The sequence below is a fragment of the Pimephales promelas genome, chromosome 21 (assembly GCF_988280905.1).
Source record: "Pimephales promelas chromosome 21, fPimPro1.hap1.1, whole genome shotgun sequence".
Taxonomy (NCBI): Eukaryota; Metazoa; Chordata; class Actinopteri; order Cypriniformes; family Leuciscidae; genus Pimephales; species Pimephales promelas.
Window position 1 is genome coordinate 14368330 of NC_142789.1, and position 27558 is coordinate 14395887.

General features: G+C 40.4%; 1 protein-coding gene across 1 annotated transcript in view; it reads left to right on the top strand.

Moving 5' to 3' along the window:
- The window catches only part of LOC120476142 (uncharacterized), a 479146-nt gene that overhangs the window by 58515 nt on the left and 393073 nt on the right, over window positions 1–27558 (top strand). Inside the window, 1 exon segment of the mRNA XM_089125368.1 lies at window positions 19578–19701. Within this exon segment, the coding sequence (XP_088981494.1) occupies window positions 19578–19701 (124 nt within the window).

Sequence of the window (27558 nt, forward strand, 5' to 3'; positions counted from 1 at the left end):
CAATAAAGTTTAAAAAACCACAAGCAGGTTATAACTGTGTGTTCTATGTCATAGATCAAAACGTGAAAATATTTAGAGGCTTATTTAGAGGCTTTGTTCGCCACAGACCTTTTTTCAGGCGATTTAGCAAAAACCTATTCAAAAATCCCATAGGCTTTAGAGCGAGGGAACCGGGAGTGCTAAAATGCCAACTCACTTCCACGTTTTGGCCTACAGAGTGATGTCGTAATTTCAGCACTCTATATAATAATGTAGACAATATTGAATAAATACATTTTTGTCAGGTTAGATGTTGATGATAATCAATCACTTAAATCCCTTTTATCTAAACCTCTGCACAACCTCTGGACTCACGCGTCCTCCATGTCTGTAGTTGTTTAACACTTTTCAGTCGTATTTGTAGTTCACAAACTGCCGCTAGAGTGTGCATCGATCTGCACTTCGGACTCTGACCGGATATGTTAGACCATCCGGGTCTCTTTGGAACACTCATTTCAACATACTACAATTTGGGATGTACTAATTATATTTTCGAATACTATTTAGGACGGATAGTATGTGAATTGGGTTGCAGCAAATGCTTCCCCACCATTGACTGATATTTCTGGCTTTCCATGTTGTCACTGTTAGACTGTAGAGAGTACTGAATCTCCTGATCAAAATAATGAAGAGGAAACAGAAACAAGCGACGGCACATATAAGCATATGCAAATGTAAAATAATGTGATCATCAACATGGAACAGCATAGAAATCAAAACTGCCTAATGTTACAGAATGAAATGTCAAACCAGGACAAGCTATAGGACTGTGTAGCTTTGGGGTTATTGATGGACTTTAGGCATAGTCTTTTCTTCTCAGCTTTTGTCTTAAAATTTTGCTTTTTTTATATAAAACGTACCCACATTCAAGTGTTGATTAAAAAAAAAAGAATAAGCTATAATAAAATATATGTATATATTTGCAGAGGCTCTCTTCTTTTTTTCTATTATATTGAATATACAGATATTCAAACAACTAAATAGTCTGGGTGCCATGACACATGTGAAAATGATTAAAAATGCTGGTGGTGGGTGGGAAGTTTTTTTAAAAACGCTGGAGGGAAAAAGTAAATGCAAATTTGGATAAAAGTTGTAATTTCATTGAAAATATATTGTACTGTAAAGTAACAAGTCAAAATAAGTAGGGAGGGGGCTTTGAAAGAGGATGAGGGGCTGGCCAAAGTTTGAAGAGAAGAGTAGATGACGGTGGGAGAAACCAAGGTGGCGATGACAGTTGGAGGAGATGAAGACAGGAGCCGATATGATTTAGGCCGGTCTGAAGGTGGAGCCTGATGAAGCCATTGGGGTGGAGGGACGACGCGCAGCTGAAGGCCAGGATGTCTGTGGCACAGACAGAGTGATGACTGACCAAGGCGAAGCTGAAGTGATGAGGGAGCTCGGTGAAACAATGAGGATGATGGCCCCAGGTGGTCCAGAGAGGAGACAAGCAGAGCTGGAGTTAAATCCAACTGAGAAGGAGCTGAGGGGGATTGAAGGGAGCAACAGATGTGTGCCACAAGACTGACTGACTTTGTTTGAGGGGGTGGGAGAGGGTGGCTGGGTAAGATCATTAGAGATGCAGGAGACTTGGAGCTGGGCAGGACCATGGGGGATGGTAGATTATGGGGAATATCCTCTTCCAAATCCTCATAATATTTCCCAGAGGCCAGGCCAGTGCAGTGGTGGTGGGACTCCATTCCATTCCTTCATGCTCTACTAGCTCACCCACTAGGATGGACTTTCTGTTGGGCTCGTGCTCTGGGGTGATAATAGGCTCAGCTACCGTCTCTGGTGTTGGCATCGTTTCAGGCTCGGGCTCCGTGACAAAAAGTGAGCGATCTGAGGCACGCCGGAACTAAAAATCCGCAGGAGATTCAAAGAAACACTTTAATAAAAAATCTAACTCTCAGGAAATCACTACTGCGAAAAAAAAAAAAAAAACACAACTACGAAAACACAAACAAGACTTAAATACACAAGGGTTTACAAGGGTTTCACGTCAGATACCTGTGTGTGTGTGTTTACAGGGGTTTCACGTCAGATACCTGTGTGTGTGTGTGTGTTTACAGGGGTTTCACGTCAGATACCTGTGTGTGTGTTTACAGGGGTTTCACGTCAGATACCTGTGTGTGTGTGTTTACAGGGGTTTCACGTCAGATACCTGTGTGTGTGTGTTTACAGGGGATTCATGTCAGATACCTGTGTGTGTGTGTGTGTTTACAGGGGTTTCACGTCAGATACCTGTGTGTGTGTTTACAGGGGTTTCATGTCAGATACCTGTGTGTGTGTGTGTTTACAGGGGTTTCATGTCAGATACCTGTGTGTGTGTGTGTGTGTGTGTGTTTACAGGGGTTTCATGTCAGATACCTGTGTGTGTGTGTTTACAGGGGTTTCACGTCAAATACCTGTGTGTGTGTGTTTACAGGGGTTTCACGTCAGATACCTGTGTGTGTGTGTTTACAGGGGTTTCACGTCAGATACCTGTGTGTGTGTGTGTGTGTTTACAGGGGTTTCACGTCAGATACCTGTGTGTGTGTTTACAGGGGTTTCATGTCAGATACCTGTGTGTGTGTGTGTTTACAGGGGTGTCATGTCAGATACCTGTGTGTGTGTGTGTTTACAGGGGTTTCATGTCAGATACCTGTGTGTGTGTTTACAGGGGTTTCACGTCAGATACCTGTGTGTGTGTGTGTTTACAGGGTTTTCACGTCAGATACCTGTGTGTGTGTGTTTACAGGGGTTTCATGTCAGATACCTGTGTGTGTGTTTACAGGGGTTTCATGTCAGATACCTGTGTGTGTGTTTACAGGGGTTTCACGTCAGATACCTGTGTGTGTGTGTGTTTACAGGGTTTTCACGTCAGATACCTGTGTGTGTGTGTGTTTACAGGGGTTTCATGTCAGATACCTGTGTGTGTGTGTGTTTACAGGGGTTTCACGTCAGATACCTGTGTGTGTGTTTACAGGGGTTTCATGTCAGATACCTGTGTGTGTGTGTGTTTACAGGGGTTTCATGTCAGGTACCTGTGTGTGTGTTTACAGGGGTTTCATGTCAGATACCTGTGTGTGTGTGTGTGTTTACAGGGGTTTCACGTCAGATACCTGTGTGTGTGTGTGTTTACAGGGGTTTCATGTCAGATACCTGTGTGTGTGTGTGTGTTTACAGGGGTTTCATGTCAGGTACCTGTGTGTGTGTTTACAGGGGTTTCATGTCAGATACCTGTGTGTGTGTGTGTTTACAGGGGTTTCACGTCAGATACCTGTGTGTGTGTGTGTTTACAGGGGTTTCACGTCAGATACCTGTGTGTGTGTGTGTGTTTACAGGGGTTTCACGTCAGATACCTGTGTGTGTGTGTTTACAGGGGTTTCATGTCAGATACCTGTGTGTGTGTTTACAGGGGTTTCACGTCAGATACCTGTGTGTGTGTGTGTGTGTGTGTGTGTGTGTGTGTGTGTGTGTTGGACTCAGCAGGAAACTACAAACCTACCTTTAGCGCCATGGATTATTCCAATATAATTTTTAATGAAGCAACATGGAGCGAACTACCCATAGACCCCCCCCCCCCACCACCACCACCACCATAGACTTTGTTTCTTTGTTTAACAAAGAGTTGTGACCCTTACACGTTTTGTCTATCAAGATAATCTTTACAAGTTAATCCAAATTTTATACATTTTGAAGACTATATAAAGACTTTTTTTCAAAAAACACAAGCAGACACAATAAAGTTTAAAAAACCACAAGCAGGTTATAACTGTGTGTTCTATGTCATAGATCAAAACGTGAAAATATTTAGAGGCTTATTTAGAGGCTTTGTTCGCCACAGACCTTTTTTCAGGCGATTTAGCAAAAACCTATTCAAAAATCCCATAGGCTTTAGAGCGAGGGAACCGGGAGTGCTAAAATGCCAACTCACTTCCACGTTTTGGCCTACAGAGTGATGTCGTAATTTCAGCACTCTATATAATAATGTAGACAATATTGAATAAATACATTTTTGTCAGGTTAGATGTTGATGATAATCAATCACTTAAATCCCTTTTATCTAAACCTCTGCACAACCTCTGGACTCACGCGTCCTCCATGTCTGTAGTTGTTTAACACTTTTCAGTCGTATTTGTAGTTCACAAACTGCCGCTAGAGTGTGCATCGATCTGCACTTCGGACTCTGACCGGATATGTTAGACCATCCGGGTCTCTTTGGAACACTCATTTCAACATACTACAATTTGGGATGTACTAATTATATTTTCGAATACTATTTAGGACGGATAGTATGTGAATTGGGTTGCAGCAAATGCTTCCCCACCATTGACTGATATTTCTGGCTTTCCATGTTGTCACTGTTAGACTGTAGAGAGTACTGAATCTCCTGATCAAAATAATGAAGAGGAAACAGAAACAAGCGACGGCACATATAAGCATATGCAAATGTAAAATAATGTGATCATCAACATGGAACAGCATAGAAATCAAAACTGCCTAATGTTACAGAATGAAATGTCAAACCAGGACAAGCTATAGGACTGTGTAGCTTTGGGGTTATTGATGGACTTTAGGCATAGTCTTTTCTTCTCAGCTTTTGTCTTAAAATTTTGCTTTTTTTATATAAAACGTACCCACATTCAAGTGTTGATTAAAAAAAAAAGAATAAGCTATAATAAAATATATGTATATATTTGCAGAGGCTCTCTTCTTTTTTTCTATTATATTGAATATACAGATATTCAAACAACTAAATAGTCTGGGTGCCATGACACATGTGAAAATGATTAAAAATGCTGGTGGTGGGTGGGAAGTTTTTTTAAAAACGCTGGAGGGAAAAAGTAAATGCAAATTTGGATAAAAGTTGTAATTTCATTGAAAATATATTGTACTGTAAAGTAACAAGTCAAAATAAGTAGGGAGGGGGCTTTGAAAGAGGATGAGGGGCTGGCCAAAGTTTGAAGAGAAGAGTAGATGACGGTGGGAGAAACCAAGGTGGCGATGACAGTTGGAGGAGATGAAGACAGGAGCCGATATGATTTAGGCCGGTCTGAAGGTGGAGCCTGATGAAGCCATTGGGGTGGAGGGACGACGCGCAGCTGAAGGCCAGGATGTCTGTGGCACAGACAGAGTGATGACTGACCAAGGCGAAGCTGAAGTGATGAGGGAGCTCGGTGAAACAATGAGGATGATGGCCCCAGGTGGTCCAGAGAGGAGACAAGCAGAGCTGGAGTTAAATCCAACTGAGAAGGAGCTGAGGGGGATTGAAGGGAGCAACAGATGTGTGCCACAAGACTGACTGACTTTGTTTGAGGGGGTGGGAGAGGGTGGCTGGGTAAGATCATTAGAGATGCAGGAGACTTGGAGCTGGGCAGGACCATGGGGGATGGTAGATTATGGGGAATATCCTCTTCCAAATCCTCATAATATTTCCCAGAGGCCAGGCCAGTGCAGTGGTGGTGGGACTCCATTCCATTCCTTCATGCTCTACTAGCTCACCCACTAGGATGGACTTTCTGTTGGGCTCGTGCTCTGGGGTGATAATAGGCTCAGCTACCGTCTCTGGTGTTGGCATCGTTTCAGGCTCGGGCTCCGTGACAAAAAGTGAGCGATCTGAGGCACGCCGGAACTAAAAATCCGCAGGAGATTCAAAGAAACACTTTAATAAAAAATCTAACTCTCAGGAAATCACTACTGCGAAAAAAAAAAAAAAACACAACTACGAAAACACAAACAAGACTTAAATACACAAAGAGTAATCAACAGAACTAGGAACAGGTGATGAGTAATGAATAACAATGGAAACTAATTAGCTAACAGAGCTCAGGCAAATCACAACAGGGAAAACGAAGCCAAAAATGTTACACTTCTCATGTTATGACAATTATGATTCTAAAATAAAAGTAGTTACTTGTCACATAGCCCTGATAACCATTTTATAAATTATCGGCATATTGCAGTTTTGTTGCTGCACTGTTTATTAGTTGTTGTTGAATGTGTTGAAAGACTTTTGCCTTTTTAGTAAATGATAGTGACGAATAGACGAGATATACTGGGTGCATGAGAAAGGGGATATGAGCTATAGCTGCATTTATTTTGTATTATTTTTATTTATTTTACAGAGAATGGTACAGAATGAAATTCCTAAAGTTAAACTGTGTATGAAAGGACAGGCCTTTTGTTATTGTTGCATTTATACAAATGACTCATTCATTCAGAGATAAAACAAAAAGAAAAAAAAAAAGAAAAAAGATTTTAGAAACCTTAATTGCACATTAGTATTCAGTTTTAGAACTAGAAGTAAACATGAGAAATTACATAAGCAGACACGGGATCCTCTCCAAACGAAGCGTACAGTGTCGTAATTCAATTAAAAGATGGTCATAATTACAATTTGGTTTGAAAAAGTTTTTTTTTCTTTTCATTAGTTTTTGTTTCTGATGCCTTTATCTTTTGTGAAATATAAATTTGATTTTCAATTTAAAAAGGTGTAGGTCAAATTCGCTTAATCAAGTTTAAAAAAACTTCCTTCACTGAAACGAAGATAGAAAAAAAAAACAATTCATTCTCAAATCCTTGGATTATATCTCAAGGTCATGTAATTGTCTTTAAAAAAATATGATTGAATTTGGAACAATAAAAATTTAATTACATTGTAAGTGGACCACTGGAAAAACAATAAAATAATGAATAAAATGTATGATTAGACACCTTTAAGAAAATAATGAGAATGTCAATAATATTAATCATTAAAAACTATCCTGTAAACAAGTATTTATGAGATACAGACCATGCCTCCTAGTCATAGCCTTTTTATACATAAATGATCCTTGGATTCACGTCACTGTTGCTGTATTTTTGCCCTTGAGCTATTTGAACCTCTTAACCTGACAGTTTTTCATTTTAATTAAAACACACCATGCTCTTAAAAAAAAAAAAAAAAAAAAAAAAAAACTTGAGACTAAATTAAGTAGGAACAAGGGTTATCATTCAGTGCTTTATGTGAGGAATGAAATCAATTTATCTTATGTATTTCTAAAGCTTGTATATTCAATTCCCCCACACATAAATAATGAATTACAGTGTTTAACGTTAAATTGCATATTGGTGCTTTGAAAAAGATGATCATCAGGATATAAATGATGCCTTTACAGTCATCATGCTTTAGATTATCTTTTGAAAGGACTCTTGGGACCATAATTTATACTGACAATAAAGTGAAGAAAAATCGTAGTTTGATGATTACATTAGATGGTTCATGAAAGCCCTTTTTTTCACTTACCTCCATCTGCCATATGCAAATTTGGTGGATTTTGATTGGATCTTGTGTAACCAGTGACATTGCATAAATGAAGCCTCTTTGATGTGCCATATTTTAATGTGCAAACATCAAGTGTAGCATCAGTCCTGGCAGGTCACATTATTCATGCTCAGATCAGCTGACTCTCAGCAGATCCACGTCTACCTATAGGAATACGACGCCTATCAATGTATATATAAGCTCAGCATGATTATTGCACAGGTGTGCCTTAGGCTGGCCACAATAAAAGGCCACACTAAAATGTGCAGTTTTATCACACACACAATGCCACAGATGCCGCAAGTTTCGAGGGAGCGTGCTGACTGCAGGAATGTTCACCAGAGCTGTTGCTTGTAAATTTAATGTTCATTTCTCTACCAAATGCATTTCAGAGAATTTAGCAGCACATCCAACCGGCCTCACAACCACAGACCACATGTTACCACACCAGGCCAGGACCTCCAAGATCGTCTGAGACCAGCCACCCGGACAGCTACTGCAGCAATCGGTTTGCTTAACCAAACAATTTCTGAACAAACTGTCAGAAACTGTCTCAAGGAAGCTCATCTGCATGCCTCGACCTGACTGCTGTTTGTCATCGTAACCGACTTGAGTGGACAAATGCTCACATTCGATGGCATCTGGCATTTTGGAGAGGTGTTCTCTTCATGGATGAATCCCGGTTTTCACTGTACTGGGCAAATTTCAGACAGCGCTTATGGCGTCGTGCGGGTGAGCAGTTTGCTGATGTTAACATTGTGTATCTATTGGCCCATGGTGGCAGTGGGGTTATGGTATGGGCAGGCGTATGTTATGGACAACGAACACAGGTGATTTTTATTGATGGCATTTTAAATGCACAGAGATACTGTGACGAGATCCTGAGGTCCATTTTTGTGCCATTTAACCACGGCCATCACTCAACATGATAATGCACAGCACCATGTTGCAAGGATCTGTACACAATTCCTGGAAGCTGAAAACATCCACGTTCTTGCATGGCTGGCATACTTTCTGGACATGTCACCAATTTAGCATGTTTACAAAATGTATACTGCAGCGTCAGTTCTGGCAGGTCACATTAGTCAAGCTTGCATCAGCTGACTCTGTTGATCCACGTCTACCTATGGGAATACGTTGCCTATCACGTCGTGAAGATTAAAGATCTAAGACTTTTTCTATGTACACAAAAGCCCTATTTCAAATATTTTCATAAATCTGTAAGTAAGCACTTCTCCTTTGCCAAGATACAAGTGTGGCATATGAAGATGCTGATTAGACAGCATGATTCTTGCACATGTGTTCCTTAAGGCCAATTTATACTTCTGCATCGAGGGTACGCCGTAGTGTACGGCGTTGGCTACGCACGTAGGCGACGCCTTTGTGAGCATTTATACTTCTGCGTTCAGGTCTTGGTTGCTCTGCAGTACTGCTCCGAAATGCTAGTTGGCGGCGGAGGGTTTTAATGTTCCACTGTTTACATTCCCGAGGTGCGGCTAGGTTATTACAAGCCTGAAAGAGAGCGGATCATGTTGGACTTGGAGCTTATTGAGTTGGAAAAACAGTTAATTTTAGTGAAATTACTAAAACTGTAAGGCAGAAATGAGAGAAGACGTCGGAGGAGATGGTACCAACTGTGAAGCCTGTCCAAAGAGATAAAGTGAAGAAAATGTCAACCAAAATCCCTTCTACAATCCTTCATAGGGATGTAAGACGACTGATTGTTTTGCTTCCTTTAGAAGAACAAAATCAAGAACAAAAGTGAAAGTGTTGAAGGTGATTGGAGTGACCTCCTTAGGTTCATGAACCAGGAGGTCAAGTGGGAGGTGTTTCGTCAAAACAATGAGGTTTTTCTTTAAATTCTGTCATACTCAAAAATTCCTGTAGAGGGCAGTGTAGTGTGGTGACTGGGCAGGAACCATTGAGAGGGTTTGTTTCCAAAGGGGGCACAATAAAGTGGTGCACCACAAGAGCACATGCAGGTGAAAAGTTTGGAGAAGATCTCTTGCTGGACTTGCAACGAATTTCACCCACATTCAGTTAAAATTAATTCAAACTTGAAGACGCAACTGGTATGAACATGAATTTATTTATTTATTTTTGATGTAATCTATAAGTTGTAAGAGATCAGTATTGTGTTTCAGCATATTTGATGGATTTTGCTAGTTTGCTTGCTACATTACTGATTGATGCTAAGATTTTGTATGATTTGGTGTGATTTGAGGGAAAGGTGTTTAAGTTTGTTAACATTTATTTTTTTCTTGTCAAAGTATTTTGATTTAGTTGATTTATATTGAAGGTAAATGAGACGTTAAATGTTAGTTCAAGTAACATCTTTGTTATATTAATGTGTGTTTTTCTTTTGTCTAATTTTATCTTTAAAGATTATCAACCTATTGCAGATCTATTTCTGACCTATTGCTGACTACTGCTTCTGCAAATACCTCTGCAATCCCAGAAAATAAACAGTCAAGTCAATGAGTTGCTTTCTCTCGCGTCCTTCAATGTTTGAACGCCATATCAAGTTTGGGCAGAGCTGAATAAAAAAGTGGGAAACTTGACAGTGTGGAAATGCGTGAGAAGGCACGTGCGGAAATGCGTAGGAGGAAATGCGATGCTACCAAGCCGACCAATCACAGATCTTGCGGTCCGCGTCGTCGCGACGTGTAGTTACATTTTTGAGGAGGTGCGCGTCAGGCTACGGCGAAGGGTACGCGGTATGGGACGCGTCTCTGCGTATGCTACGCCGTACCTACTGCGCGCACCCTACGCAGAAGTATAAATTGGCCTTTAGGCTGGCCACAATAAAAGGCCAGTCTAAAATCTACAGTTTTATCACACAGCACAATGCCACAGATGTCGCAAGTTTTGAGGGAGTTTGTCGCAAGTTCCTGCCAATATCCAGCAACTTCGCACAGCCATTGTAGAGAAGTGGACCAACATTCCACAGGCCACAATCAACGACCTGATCAACTCTATGTAAAGGAGATGTGTTGCACTGCACAAGGCAAATGGTGGTCAAACCAGATACTGGCTGGTTTTTACCCTCCTCCATACCCAGCTCCTCCTCTCGTCAGTCAGGATTTGGTATTCTGATTCCCCTTAAATCAGAATAAATTCTCAAATTATGTTGTAAATTATGGTTCTTTTCTGTTTACTCTAAAGGGGGTTATTGCTGCTCTCGCTGCTCTTATCCATGCTAGGCTGCATGGATGCGCATGGAGTTCTCGCCTTGAACCGAACCATACATTGCAGCATGCAGACATAGGCAAGGCGGCTCGCGCGACTATTGACTGTCCTGCGGTAGCTGAAGCAGCCTTTTGAGAGAGGCCCATGGTGACGTCAATGGTCCAATCCAAAGGGGGTGCTTTGCACCCACTACCTCAAATCTCTCCAAGATGGGCGGGGCCTGGGCCTATAAATACATCTCGATGGACTGATATAATCGGATTTTTCATCTCTTCATTGAAGCTCACGCATCGCTGGATCTTGAGTGAGGAACCAACGCGGTCTGAGAAAAGCCTTCTGTGGATGAGCCTTTGCATCTGAAGCCGCTGGCCTTTAGCTCGCCACCTTCAGTCACCGTGCTGCTACGCTTTCCGGCGTTTGTATCCTTTTACACTGCCGAGTGTGTTCACAGCTGCGACTCACACTTTCTCTATCTAAAAGAGCAGCACCTTTTTAAAGATGCCTTGTTCCTGTGGCCCGTGCCAAGCCGCACTCAGCGACGGACACCATCATGTCTGACTGTGTGGAACACTGTTGATGTGATTAACTCCCTTAGGATGCTACTTATTGGGAAAGACGCTTATAGCCTCTCTTCTCAGACTCTCTGTGAGTCCCTGTTGTTTATGCACTATATGAGCCCCGTGCACCTGCCCTTGGGACTTTGATGTTGTATCCCAGCATGCACAGCGTTTTACATTGTGTTCCCTATTGCATAAGATATTACGCAGTACGAGAGAACCTCTCTTAAGAGAACGTACTCGGTTACTAATGTAACCTCGGTTCTCTCTAGAAGAGGGAATGAGTACTGCTTATCTTTACCGTGCCTGCAACACTCTCTGGTTCACTTCGGCGATGAAAAAACAGATTATATCAGCCCATCGAACTGTATTTATAGGCCCAGGCCACACCCGTCTAGGTGAGACTTGACGAAGTGGTTGCAAAGCTCCGCCATTGGATCTGATGTCACCAAGGGCCTCTCTCAATAGGATGTTACAGTTGGTGCAAGAGAGCCAATAGGCACGCGAGCCGTCTGCATGGTGCCCCAATGTGTTTTACATTAATTCAAAATTAAGGATATTTTTTGGCTTCAATATCTCGTGGAAAAGAGGTTTTCCCCGAGCATAAGATATTACGCAGTACTCGTTTCCTCTTCTAGAGAGAAGCAAGGTTACGTTAGTAACCTAGTGTGTTCCTTAGATCATATAGGGTTGCATCAAACTATATAAAATTGCATTATAATAAAGTTTTAATGCCAGATAGCTCTCACGTTTTTGTTTAGGGAGATGGAGCAGCTTTATTTTAGAGCATCAAAAGGAGTCTCATTGTGCAGGCTCATGATGTCGGGATGGTGGGGTGGGCGTCTCCAGACTGCAGGGAGTGGGATGTCACAGATAAATGTGTGCTGTCAGTACTCCCATCTGGGGCAGGATACTGTCATTCTGTATTTTTCATTCTTACTCTCTGCATCATTCCTTTTTGTCTGTATTTTCCTTCCCTCAGCAGCTTTAAGACTCATACCATAATAAGAAGCCATTCCCACAATCTTTCATGGGCACATCAGTGCCAAATCCACCCTGGCAAACGTGTTAATGAAGTTCTCAAAACTTCAGAGAATTCAGAGATGAAGTTTATCGATTATTCATCTGATCCTCTTTTTGTGGTATTAAGAAAACTGTGGTCCACAAAGGTGACTGACTGATGAAAATGGACTCAGTCAACCAGAAAAAGGTAAAAGCCTATAATCTTCGTGATGAAGTAGATATCCCGCTGAGTATAACACACATACATACTCACCGCACCCACATACTCCCCACACAGAGTTTTCCCTCCTTTCTGTTTTCTGCTGTCGGTGTTGTGAGTGCACACACAGCCCGATAGCTTTGGACATTTGTTTGTCATAAGTTGTAGCCATACTGGCGCACTACACTCAGAGTCTGGTGAAAGCATATCTGTGGTTTGTAGGTGGGCTAACAAATAAGAGAGATAGTGTCAGACATATATGTTACTGTGTTATCATTTTGTTTGTTATGTTTGTTAGGTTAATATGATGCATGGTTTAAAGCTATATACTGTACAGTGTTGTGCTTGTGCCTGAACACGTTCATTGAACGATAGTTCATGAACTCGGCCATATTTTGGGCTAACGTGAACTGAACTTACTGTATTACTGCCTGATGAACGTTACTGTGAACGTGTTAAGTCTGATGTTTGTGAAGGCACGCTTTCTCAGTTTAACTTTGTTCAATAGGGTGCCAGATTTCTATAGAAGCTTCCAGACGAAAACCTGGCTAAATCACACGTCAACAGGCCTTAATATGTAGCAAAATAAAACACCCAATCTGGCAACACCAGCCACCAGTGTCGCACCGCGGCCGCTGCGTCAAGACAAGAAGCATGTAGTCGACAAAGCATCAAGGAGGCGTTGCATCGTATGATCACAAGGTCGGTGAGGATGGGAAAAAATCGTACATTTCTGTGCTAACCAGATACCCTACAAGGCTCTCTTGGAGAAATTCAACATCTCTCCAGAGACCTACCAGCAGCGATTCCGGGCATCCACTGTTCCTGCTGGAGAGACCCCAACGGAGACTTACAACCATCTGAGGACCCTTTACTGCCGCTGGGTGAGATCTGATCTTCACACTAAGTAGGAAATCGAGGAGACCATCAACTTGGAGCAGTTGCTTTGCGTGCTTCCTTATGACAGCCGAACCTGGGTACGGGAACACGAACCGATAACAGGAATGGCAGCAGCGAAGTTGGTTCTTCAGTATGGGAATGCTCACCACAGGGGTCCACGCTCTCACCCACTCAATGGTACTGTGCAAAGTCCAGCTGAAAGCAGTAACAGTTTACAAAGACCAAGATCTACAGTGAGACAAGAAATGATGTGTTTCTTTTGTCAACAGAATTGGCACAAAACTTGTGTGCAGTGTGTCCTATGCGAAAGGCAAAGTCGACAGGATTTTGTTATGTTCCTAGGGAAGAGGACAAGCATAATTGACTCTTGAGGGGAGAGTCAAGTTTTGTTTGATGTAACTGTTGATGGACATTTTCTAAAAGCACCGTTGGACAAAGGTAGTTCCCTGTCTCTCCTAAAGCCAGGCTTTGTTTCAAATGTAGACTATGCAACCACCACAACTGTCTAGTGTGTGCATGGGGATGTAAGGCAGTACACCTGTGCAGAGGTTGTTGTGTGTGCCCAAGAACAGTCATTTCTGATAAACGTTGTTATTGTTGATGATTTGCCTGCTGATATGATTTTAGGAAGAGACTTACCCAGAACCAGTGCATACCATAAACAAACGGAAGAGCTGGGAGCATCCTGTTGGAAGAGAAGAGGAGACGGGTACCATTTAATATGTGCTGGAAATGAGGGATCGGCTTGAACGTTATGAAGAACAGGCAAGAGAGAACCTGATAGAAGCTCAGATAGCTCAGAAAACGTGGTACGACCAGAATGCAAGAGAGAGACAGCTACAGCTGGGGCAGAAGGAACTACTACTACTGCCAACAATGACCAACAAGCTAATTGTCATATGGCAAGGACTGTACACCATAGTGAGGAAGATAGGACTGGTGATCATCCAGATAAGGGTATAGACAAGCAAACATGTCACATCAACTTGCTTAACGAATTGAAGGAGCCACCTGTAAAACAGGGAATGGCGATGATGGTGAGGGAAGTGATGGATGTGACTGACAAGGAACCAGAATCTGAAGCAAAAAAAACAGAGAGAAACAGCTGAGGTGAACCTGGGGCACCTGAATGACCCCAAAAGGGTTGAGTCCTTCATGAACAGTTTTTTTTTCTGCTTTGTTCTGCCAGCGGCCGGGGAGAACAGAGCTAATTCGCCACACAATCCACCTCACTGACCCAATGCCTTCAAGACAGCAGCCGTACCGAGTGCCGGAAAGACTAGTGGATTCCTTGAAGGATGAAGTAAAGACTATGCTCGAAATGGGAGTGTTTGAGCCATTAAGAACCAAGTGGAGCAGTCCCGTAGTCATTGTCCCAAAGAAAGACGGAACCCTACGTGTCTGTATAGACTCCGCAAGATAAATGCACAGTCCTGTTTTGATGTTCTCCCCATGCCGCGAATAGATGACTTAATGGAGAGAATCGGACAGGCCAGATACATTACCACCCTGGACCTGTCCAAGGGGTACTGGCTGATGCCCCTTGATAATGAATCCACACCATACACTATAATGGCTATGTCATTTCATGGTCCTCCCATTTGGTTTACATGGGGCACTTGCCATATTTCAAAGACTGATGGATCAAGCACTGCAGGGATGTGGCGGGTGGGTGGCTGCTTACTTGGATAACTCCCGGGAGGAACCTCGGGAACACCTGGAAGATTCCCTGAGAAGAATCCTTGAGAAAGGACTCACCCTTAATGTCAGAAAATGTGAGTTGGCGAGGCAGTAGACCAGTTACCTGGGTTATCCCCTGGACAATGGCAAATTGAGACCCAAGTGGACAAAGTGGAAGCTATCTGGAGAAGCCCAACGCTCTTAAAGAGAAGATGTGCTCTAGCCTGGTCTTACAAAACCCTGATTTCACCCAGCGATTCCTGGTCCATGTAGACACCTTTTAAACATGCAGGATTTGTGGCAGTCCTGGCCCGGGGAGAAAATCCAATGGTCTACATCAGCATGAAGCTGTTACCCAGGGATGAGGTACTCTGTGAAGACTGTTAAATGTGAAGGAGGAGTGTCTTGCCATCAAGTGGTCCCTCAAAAGTTTAAGGTTTTCTCCTGGGAAGGGAGTTTGAGTTTGATCTAGAGACCGACCATAGAGCACTAACATGGGTCCAGACCATGAAAGACCACAACTCCAGAGTGATGAGGTGGTACCTAAGCCTCCAACCCTATAAGTTCCAGGTACGGCACAGACCAGGACAACAGAATGTGGTTGCCAACTACATGTCGCGGTACCCGGAGAGTATGTGGCCAAGAGAAGGGGGAGGTGATGTGATGAAGTTGATATCCCGCTGGCTATAACACATATACATACCGCACACACATACTCACCAGACAGATTTTTCCCTTCTTTCTGTTGTTCTGTTGTCGGCTGGTGGCGCCGGTGAAAATGATCGGGTGAGCAGCGCATGCTTATGATGTCACTGTTGGCGCCAAACCGACACACTACACTCGGAGTTTGGTAAAACCATGTTTGTGGTTTGTAGGGGGCTAACAAAGAAGAGAGATAGTGTTAGACATATGTTATTGTTTTATTTTGTTTATGTTTATTAGTTTTAAATGATGGGTTAAAGCTATATACCTTATAACACTCAGTTAGTTTAATGTAAGATTGTTTTAATTACCAAAGCAATGGTATGTACGTAGAGGGGGCGGAGTATGGCATAAAAGAGGAGGCCAGACTCAAAGTTGGGGCTTGTCAACCATGTCAGACGTAAGCGTGCAACTATGGTGCCGTGAGCGATTCATTGAAGTGACTATATTGAAGATACCCTTTGTGAATATTTTGAATAAATGATTAGAGCCATCATTTATTTTTCTCACAAACAGACCCTCACGCTACCCAAAGGAGATCTCCGGGGAACACTTTGTAACATTCTTAAATATCAGAGGGCAATATCAATATGTCAGAAGCATTAGACATTTATGTGCAGTTCGATACAATTTATTGTTTTTTTCTGATGTGAATTCCTCTTGCGGACCGAACTCAAGTCTACGACTTGTCAATAGATTAAATAGAAGTTCTGACCGATTGGCATCTCTGATTGTGTTTAGTAGAGTGTTTTTGTTTACCACAGATCACAGATACCTAAGATACCTCAGATATTATATGTATACCAAATGCTTGTAAATTTAATCAACATTTGTGCCACACTTGTGTGTGATTTTTTTCATTGCTATTTCACACAATTTGTAGTTCTTTCAGGTCTTTATTTCATGCAAATAATCAGCTCTATTACTGGGTACATCTTATATTAAAAAAAAATAATAATAATTTATTATATTGTTGTATTATATTGTTAATGACCTGTTCTCTTTAGAATGTTTTTTTATGTATAAAAATCTTTAAACATTTAAAAAAAAATATGTAAGCATATAAGATTAAGTATAAGAATTGATGGTGATAAGCAAAAAACAGATTGTTGTCTACTGCAGAATTTCTGTGTAGTTGCACTTATTCCCACAAAAGTAATTCACTTTGCAACACCCCAGTAAATACTTAACCTACAAATTATCCACTTAAGGTGGCCTGCACCACATCTTTGGTTGAATGCTTCATTAAGGACACATCATAGGCAGATTCACGTGACCAAGGGTGGAAAGAGATAGAGATAGAGAGAGAGAGAGAGAGAGAGAGAGAGAGAGAGAGAGAGAGAGAGAGAGAGAGAGAGAGAGAGAGAGACTATGAGTGTGTAAAGTGATCCTGCAAGGACAAATCAATAGGTTATTTCAGCCCTCGTAGAGTATTCACAGTTCTCTTAATGCATTATAAAACCCATATTTATCTGTGGGATATGGTGGTCTTGCTGAATCGATTTCATAAATAAGTTTGCTTTGCTTTGGGACAATATAATTTGACCTCTGTCCACAAACATTGATAATAATGTTATAAGACAACTGTTGCAAAACTTTCAAAATACTTAATAAAGTAGCTGAGGCCCTTGGCAGCATTGCTATCCAATCTCATAGCAAAGTGTTTACCCTTATACAAATGTATTCTATTATGGAAGCTAAGAAGATAGTATGCAACTGGAAATATCCCCAAAACCCTACTGTATCTAAGATTGTATTGATGAAACAATTGAGATTTCATTATGCTGGTAAGATTTTGAGGAAATGAGGAAATAAAAAGAACAAGTAATCATTTTGACAGCATAAAAATGGAACACTTAAATAAAACCTGATCTATATGGTAAAGTGATAAAACGATCTGATGAAAAAAAATCTTTCTTCAAAAAAAATGTTGTGAGACATGTTTAAGTATCTGTTCTGAATTGTGAGAAAATTGTGTTATTAGCCACCCAGCCAAATCTGAATAAAAAAGCCGGCAAGTAAATAAAATAAGCTATCAAAATCTTGAAAAAAATTAGCAGATTCTCTGCTCTCAACCGCTCGATGCGTGTCCGCTGGCTGTGCTGAAACCATGCCCACTCGCAGGAAAACTGCCTACGGTGACATTAGGTGATACTGCTTTCGGGACGGGGAGATGAACGCCGAGGTGGGACATAGTCGGTTCGGCCCCATTCGTCAGTTACAGCGGATTATCAGTGAATCCCAGTTGTCTCTGACGGAGGTTTATAAAACTATCCGTGTAAAATGATCACTACAGAGGCGGGTGTTGGCAGTGATTATTAGCTCTCCATCAATGTGGCTCTTCACAAAATTAATCCACCTGTTCTTTATGTGATTGTTTTTTGGGAAATTAAATAAGAACACTGATCTGTTTTGTTCGTGATCACATCCAAGTAGTACGCATTTCCATGACAAAGGCATAGCTAGCTAGCAAACTGTAGGCTGTAGTAACTAATAATAGTACGGAGTCTGAGACCCCATTTACACCTGGTATTAAAATGCGATCTGTATCCAGATAAGTTATCCGGATAATAAAAAACGCATGTTAATGCAAGGTGTAAATGCGTTGTGATCGGATCGCGATCGGATCTGCCTGACCACATCTGGAGGTAGTCTGGCTCGCATTGTGTCCGGATCTTTACTAGGTGTAAACGCAATCTGGTTGTTGAAACCACATATGTATATTTTACTCCTCCCAAAAAGGCAAAAAATAAACGAATGAGCTTGTTATATAGGCTATATGTCATGTTATAGTCAGATATGACGGCGCTACTGCGACACGCATCACCCATCACCGCAGATGAGCAGCTGAGCAGCTGAGCGTCTATTTATCGAGCCAACGTGCAAACATCGCAAATAAAAGTGAAAGTAAGTCACAGACGCTCAAGTAAAGAAACGAAATTATCTTACCAGCGCTGTTGCCACTCTTTTATTGATGTCTTTGATTTGGAAATTAGCTGATGATCAACGAAATGCAGCTCAAATCTGTTGCTTTTGGTGGCGTGCAATCCATTAAAACTGCATACGCGGGAGTTTAAGATGGGATTTATATCCGTTTTGCAAAAACACATTTATGTGGCCAGGTGTAAATGGAATCAGTACTTATTATCCGGATAACTTATCTGGATACAGATCACATTTTAATACCAGGTGTAAATGGGGTCTGACAGTAACTCGCGATTGAGCAGCGAACTGATGTGAATGTGCTCTATTGTAAGGGGAGGGGCCAGCTAGCCTCAGTGGCTCCAGTGCGTCATCAATTGGGGGCGTGTCCAGGAGCTCAGGGGCTCCAGTGCGTCATTGAGCCCCTGTTTTAACTCCGCCCAAGGAAATCCACAACACAGCAATGGTGAAAAACTGTTTTACAGTTTAACTCCACAATTCAGTACTTCACAGTTCACAGTCTTTGTAATATGTTTTAGCAATACATTTCTAACATTTATAATGTGTTTAGCTTTTTTTTTTTTTTTTTTTTTTTTTAGAATTGCCTTCACAGGGACTTTAGGAAACATTGTAGCTTTGCATTTGAGTTCATGTCCCATGCACTTTAGATCCCTTGCATATGTTTCTTGACAGTGTTAGTCTTCTGAGCATATTTTTGCAATGAAAGAATAATTTGAGCATTTGTGAAGTTCACTGTATTATGTAGCACTGGATCAGACAGCACTCTCATCAGATAGAGACAGACACTTCAAAACAATTACCTGCCCCCTGTTGTTTTCTTTAGAGAGGAGAAATGTGTTCTCATTCAGGATGTGATTTAGTGGGGCTAAGTCTATGTTTTGCAGGGAAATTGTAAAGACAATTGACAATCTTACAATTGTATTGTGCTGTTGTCATTTCCTTTCACTGCAGTCTGTAATTTTTGAGAGGTGGTGTTTCGTATTATTTGGAGTTACTGAAGCTGTAATTTAAAACAATGGGGGACAAGATGACTGTTTGTTTTCTGATTTTTCTTCTACAGTCATGTTTACATGATTCCTGCCTTTACATGGACACTCTCATTGGGTATAATCCTGGGCCAGGTGATCATTCAACCCATCACGTCACTGCTGACACTCCTCAAAGGAATCCTGCTGGTTATTACCGTAAGTTCAATATTCATAAATTGACTGTTTTTTTTTTTTTTTTTAAAGCTATTTAGCTCTCTTGTGCTACACATGAAACAACTTTTGATATAACATGTTGTTTTGTTTTTTGTGCTCACTTTTACTGCAGTGTTATTCTTTTGTGCAATTAATGAAATCTGGAAATTGTTATTTATATACATTTGTTTTATAGATTTCTCAGTTGATTCATACATTTCTTAATTGAGTTCTTAATTATTGTGTCACATTTGGGCCACCATAAAAATAACTTTTGTGATAAGATATTCACATGCATGTATCTTCTGTTCAACAATTTGAAGTCCCTCATTTCCACAAAGACTGCATTTATTTCTCCAGTCTTCGGTGTCACATGATCCTTCAGAAATCATTCGAATAGGCTTATTTGGTGCTCAAAAAACATTTATTGTTATTATATCAATCTTGACATTTTATATATATATATATATATATATATATATATATATATTATATTTATATATTCACATATTTGACAAAATTGTTTATTTTGGTTTATCTGTGTTATGTACTGTATATTGGTCATTATGCCCACAGAATGAGTGCCTCATTAATCTGTGAAGGAGCCACAAAGGACAGAAATGATTTAACTGAAAATGTTAAAAAAAATTGACACTTTAGACACAATGAACAATAATTATGAAATGATAATGCTTTCTGAAGAGTTCTTTCTGTGTGTGTGTGTGTGTGTGTGTGTGTGAGAGAGATGTTCTTTCACTCCAATAAGTCCAGAGGACAGCGTCACCTTTAATATACTGACTCTGAGTGACACCTCACTTCAAGAGGTGTCATTCAAATGTAGAACTGCAATAAACAGGTTCATTGAAGTGTCTTGGAGGGCAGGAAGAGAGGGATTATTAAAACAGAAAAAATGTGTTTATTACTATACGTATCATTTTTAATACTGAGATGATTTTACCTTTTCAGTGCAATGTCTTGAGAGTTCTCTACCTGGGATGTGTTGTCCTTAAAGGGATAGTTCACCCAAAAATGAAAATTAGCCCATGATTTACTCACCCCGAAGTCATGGGTGTATATGACATTCTTTTTCAGACAAATACAGTCGGAGTTATATAAAAAATGTCCTGGCTCTTCCGAGCTCGATAATGAGAGTGAATGTCTGTTTGACTTTGGAAGTCCATTAAAGCGCATCTATTCATGATTAAAGTGCTTGACACGGATCTGCAGGGGTTAATTAACGTCTTCTGAAGTGAAGCGATGAGTTTGTGTCAGAAAAAATATCCGTATTTAAAACTTTATCGACAAAAATAACTAGCATCCGGCAGATGGCCGTATGCATCGATTTACACCAAAAGAGTAAACCTTGAACTTGACACACAACGGAGGTGTTTACGATTCCACTTAACAGCACTCAAAGTGTCACGTTTTTTTTTAATTTCAGTACCGACTTGGTACCGAAGTCAGTTCCGACTTGGTACCGAACTCTAAATCACACACATTGTACTGATGCTCAACTGATGGTAAAGATGTAGAATATAAGCGTGCAAAAGCATTTGTTGGATAATACTTTTTGAAATTATATAATTTCCATGCAGCCAAACAGATTGCTTCTGATTTTCAGAGAACCTTTTACAGTTTTGGACTGCGATTGGTCCGTGCACGGGCATCTCATTTGGGTCATTCACCTTAAACTCCTCCTTTTACTCTTTAAGCTATGCTGCCAGGCTGGCGCTACACTGCAATGCTTTGTATAATCACAGCAAGCCATTCATCAAGTGCCTTGACTGCCCCCAGGCTCTGGTCAGTAAGCTAGCTGACAGTAATTCTCAACCCTGTTTCATCAGTGGTCAAATTACAGCCCATCAATCACACTTGCTGATGTATTATCCCTGTTTGAAATGTCCATGCTTATCTATAATTTGGATGGTTATCATTTATGAGTTAGTGTTTTATGGTGCGTGGACGGCCCTTCCTGCATCACGCTGTGAATCATGCCACCAAGACTCAGCAGAAGAGCCCCTGATGAGATATCATCTGTGACTGGCTCTTACGTTTAACAGCGGGCGACATATTTTCATGACACTCCCAATCCTACAGTGATCCATGAAATGCCCTCCACCAAATCTCCAGTTAAAGTGGGTATAAATTAAAGCTTTACTATAAAGTAGCAGATAATGGCTCTCCTTCTGTGCAAATGAGGCCAGGAACGATCACGTCTCTTGTGTGGAGGGGTTGATTGGGTGCAAATTGTGAGGTGGGGCTGAATTATGCCATTGGCCAGGGATGTTTGATAGCAGAATACTGACTTACCTGTTCCAATCCTCCATAGTGTTGGAATGACAGTATTAGTTTTGGCTTCATTATGTGACCAGTGTGGGTGTACTGTTGGTATTGGTAATCTCGATGGTAATTGCCTAGTAGGTTGATGTACAGTACAGTATGTGACCTGCATGTTGCCGTATTTGATACATTGACAGTCATTTTTCTTTTTTCCTGGATTTAACATTTAATCTGGATAAAACATTTAATCTGGATCAAAATGATCCGGATTTGGAAATCCCATTTTTTCCCATTCAGGATCAGGCAATCCGTCTTACTTTTATGCCGGTTTGGTTTTTCAAAGCAACATTGGACTGGATCACCCTGATCCAGATACACAGTTTTCAAGATTACCAAATCCGAATTACCAGTGCTCTAAATGGGTCAACATATCACAATGTGGGCTACCAGCTATGTAAAGAACAGGTAGAAGAGACAACATGGGGTCACTGTTAGTGTTTCTTTTTTTGAGACAAAACACAAATGGGGACAAGATAATTTTTATTTTATTTTTACTTTACTATACTGAATAGCTTAATTGTTAGCCTATGTCTACTTTATCACTGTTACAACGGTTACACAAGTCAAGTGCAAAATATAAATTAAAGTATATACACAAATGATACAAATGTATTATTTGACCAATTTTAAAGTTTTACTACATTTTCTTCCTGAAATCCACCTTGAAATCCTACCCCCTGTTGGGATCAGGATAATCCTGCTTTTTTGGATCAAAGTTATCCAAATCCCACTGACAAGTTTTGAACAACACAAACTGAAGTTTTGATCCAGATTAAAACTAGGATTGGATTCCCTGATCTAATCTGATTTCAGATTCTTTCTTTCCCTTTTGAACAACCCATTTTCAAGATTTGATCCAATCTGATAACCAAAATCCGATCAGCTTACCTTTGAACAACTGGCCCTTCAGGATCACCAAATCTGGATAACCAGTGCCCCAAAAGGATAGGAAACCACAATGTTGAACTATAGATATGTTAAGAGATTTTAAAGTTTTCATTACATTTTGGGCATGTAAACCATGCTGAATCCACCCTATGATGGGATCAGTTTAATGATTTTTTGGATCAAAGTGATCCAAATTCTACAAAAAAGTTCTGAAAAACCCAAACTGAAGGTTTGATCCGGATCATAACCAAGATTGGATTAAGTGATCTAATTATGTAATCCGTTTTTTTTTCTTTAAAAAAAAAAACATTTTCAAGATTTGATCCAATTTGTTATCCAAAATACTAGTGGATTACTTTTGAAAAACCGGGCCCAGATGACTTTCTTGTCAATATATTAGGTAACACTTTATTGTGGTCTACTTTAGAAATTTTACAAATTATTAGTAACTTTTCAACTACATGTCAACTAACTCTCATTAGACAATTAATAGACTGTCTACTTAATATCTGCTAGAACTTTATTTTGATGGTACCCCAACAGATATTCTACTTACTATAAGTAACTTTACAACGTCAACTTATTCTACTTCCCATTCCTCATGCACCCCTGCTCTCCTCATTTTATATGCATCTCTTGTCAGTTCAGAGGTTCAATTTGACCGGTAGTGCCCAGTGAAGTGGACTTCACAGGGTTTTTCGTTATCGTAAGTGAGATTTCAGTCCAAAAGGAGCGTACATGTTCTTTTCAAAGAGTATTGCTAACTGCATAGATCACTTCACGAGAAATGAACAGTTAAAATGCGCACATTCAAATTTGAATGCACTTTTTTAAGAAAGGTTACACCACGGGACATTTTATTTTTAACTTTTCATGAAAATTGTTTTTCGAAACCAACATGAAATGAATACAAAGAGTGCAATTCTAAGAACTTTTTTAAAGACTTTTCTTTTTCGTGAATACTTTTGTTTCTTATTAACCCATTTGCATCCTTGGCATTATGTCCTGAAGCCAATTATCTGAGCCGATATATAATGGCAACCTCTGCCAGAAAGGACTAACCATGGAAGTTAATCAGCCGAATTTTGACCCTATCGACTTTGGACTATTAAGATTTCCCATGGTTCCTTTCTGTGGGGGTCAGCAGTGATGTTAAATAGTTTTAGAAAGTGTGTGCCAAGTTTCCATTGCAGTATGAAATGCTTTGCAATATAAAGCAGACTGACAGTAATTAAGAACAGGTGTAGCGTGCGTGTGTTGGGATTGTGGGCAGTACGCTGGAGGATGTCAGATGCTGTTCCCTAATTGCCACTAGCTGAGGATTTATTGTTAATGTTGGACCAACCTCCTTTTAACTCCTGAGAGAGAATCGTAACCTGTCCTGAAATATAGATTCATTAAGGATGCATATGGCATGCCTTTAAAATGGGCCCATGAAATATTTCATCTGGGAGACAATTCCTGGCTGGCGAACGAACAATTGTTGTTAAAATGATTCATAGTGCTAGACTAGAATCAGTATTGGGAGAGCATTACATATTTTAGCTGTATAGGGCGCTTTTACCATCATCAGTTTCGTCTCGCTACATCTCTTTGTGGGAGATCTTCATTATGTGTAGCCTATAATTTGTGTAAGTATCATCATCACAACAGAAAAGCTGAAGAAATGTCCACTGGTTTGTAGGCCAGGGCTCTGTGGCTCTCTCGCAAATGGCATTTCACCGCCTTGTGTTGGCTGATAGGATATAGCCATTACCTATAATCAGTTTGCCTCTGTGGTGGGGTTTCTGACACAAAGAGTGCTGGGAAGGCATGGCGGATTTTGCACAGGCTCTGCCGTTTTCAGGTCACTGATTCTTTGCGTCAACGTTCGTGTCAGGGGCATTAGAAAACAAAGCTAAAAGCATGTGGCATTGCAGGGCTGTGTCAGGCTCACACTCCACTGGCTCACGATCCATTAATACCTTCACTCTCCCTAATGATCATTTGGGTGAGACGCCTTAAGGATTGTCGCACACACTCAGACATGATGCGTTTTACTACATTAGCTCCTCCTTTCGTCTCCTGCAAATGGAAACAGTATTTGTGGTTTGCTTCTGAAGGGCTGTTGAATATTGACCTTGTCTAGTTTGTTGCGGCACAGCTGAGTAGTTAAAAATAATTAGGAGATGAGTTTTGAACATTTATATGACATATAATTTATAACCACAAAATCCATACATCCATACAACCAATCAGTAATTTTATTCATTTAAGTTTCGCTAATCTTAAAGATTTGCATATTTCACCCTAACTGCGTTAACATGGACCCTAATAATCCGTTTGTAATCAGACAGTCCGAATAAAACAGTGTATCCATGTCAATTGGAATGAATAAGCCAAATCCAATTTAACCCTTATAGTCAGGGAGCCAAAGTCTCAAAAATGGGTTGAACCTGACATGGTCTGCCATACTTTTTATTTGTGTTTTTTCTGTTAACTTTGACCCTAAGAACAAATAATTGGAGGGTCTGCTCTGCCGGAAATATCGCGAAAAAAAATTGTGGGCATTTTAGTGTACGCACCCTTTATTTTTTATCAGAAAAATGTGAAAAATTATTTTTTTCATCAAATTCTTAGTGGGTTGGGTAGGTTCTCAATAAATGCATTCCAGATACACAGAACACATGTGCAGACAACATCCACTGAAAAAATAATTCTTAAAACACATTTCTACATGATTTCGCATCAATTTAATGCAAAAAAACAGGCGTTTTTTCACTTATTTTCCACTATTTTCATCTTTACATCATTGGCAATCAACTATTCCCTTAAGTTATGACATCAGGCAATATGCCATTCTTTTCACCAAACACTATACTCATTACACAGAAAAAATTATAAAAATCCAAACAAAATCAATGGATCTGTGATGATTTCACTACTAGTTGGCGATCAACAGGCTCAGAATTTCAATAGAATTTTAGACTACTCTCAAAATTCTTAAAAACATGCTGGATATTTAGCATCATGGCTCACTTACAAACACACACACACACACACACGCACACACATGATCTTAGTAATTTTTATGAGTTTGGAACAACCAACCAATGGTTACCAACGGTTACCAACAGACTTCGAAGCTGCTCATCATTGTCTGTGGTAAGTGATAGTGACTAATATACCGGTAGGTCTGCCCCAGAGTTTTGGGAAAAGAATGGTAATATGGATACTGTAATTGTAATTAACTGAAAGGACCACACCAGTCTTCAAACAATAATATTTCTGATGATTCCTCATCCCAAACATATCCCTGTAGCAGCAGCATTCATTCTCTACTAGTTTACTTAGCTAGCTTTAGCCGTTTTAGCTAATGTCGGTGGTTTCTTTAAACGGCATTACTCCTCACAGGTATGGGGTAGAGAGTAGAGACTTACTTTTTTTAAATGCTTAGGATATTATTCTCTAATAGAGGTATGTGTCCTATATGTTCAATAAGCTTCAACCGGAAGTTGAGAAATTGCCAAAATTTCAACTGGACTTGTTAGGTAAAGAAATAGATATGAGAATAAATGCTGATACGTTTGGAGCGAGGAATCATTGGAAATAAACTTGTATGAAGCCTGGTGTGGTCCTTGAAGTGTTTTTCATGTCAGACAGATAGTAGGCTAGTAAGGATAACTAAAGGCTACATTAAACGTTAGCTGCCATTAGCATTTAGCTTCATGGCTAGTTGTTACATTGCGGTTTAGAAAGTTAGCTAGTTAGCTTGTGGCATGAATGGCCACACAGACAAAAAAAAACAATATATAGCTATATTTGATATCAGACTGTACATGTATGGAAGAGAGAGGCCGCACTTTGCATATACAGTTTTATTACACAAACGCGTTTCGGCGCGTGCCTTCTTCAGTGTGCAAAAGAACAATACCTTATCCAGTCTTAAATGCCCACACCAGTTAACACACCCATAATCACATCAACCAATGATTTAGAATGATGCACGTGTTGCCAATGAATCCATTAATGACAGACAAATACTCATAATTAGATAGGCTACAATATGTAATACAATTCTCATAGTATATTTTAAAGAAAACAGGTTAAAGATAGATCCTCGTTCATACCATTGGGAATGCATGTGTTGAAATTAAAAATATACCAAGCCTCCCTTTGGAGGAGGCGGTTCTCACGGTCTCCCCCTCTTGAAGACCGACCAACACACTCCAGACCCATAAATCTAAGCATATTGGCATTGTGTCCCTCAGAATTAAAATGTCTTGCAACTGAAGATTTCTCATCATTCTTTCTAATAGCACACTTATGCTCAAAAATTCGGGTCTTCAGTTGTCGCTTCGTTTTGCCCACATAAAGAAGCCCACAAGGACAAGTCAATAAATACACAATAAAGGTAGAGAGACATGTAATTCTGCCCTTAACTTTATAGACTCTGCCTGTTTTTGGATGTGTAAACGTATTGTCTGTCAGCATAAAGTTACATGCAGCACAATTCAAACACTTGAAATTACCGTGAGGAATTTTGAAAGGGAAAGGCGCCTGTGGATGCGCAGGAAGGTGCGAGCGCACTAATCGATCTCTCAGGCTGGGTGCTCGTTTATAGCAAGTTCGCGGTAAGTTTTGGAACGTTTG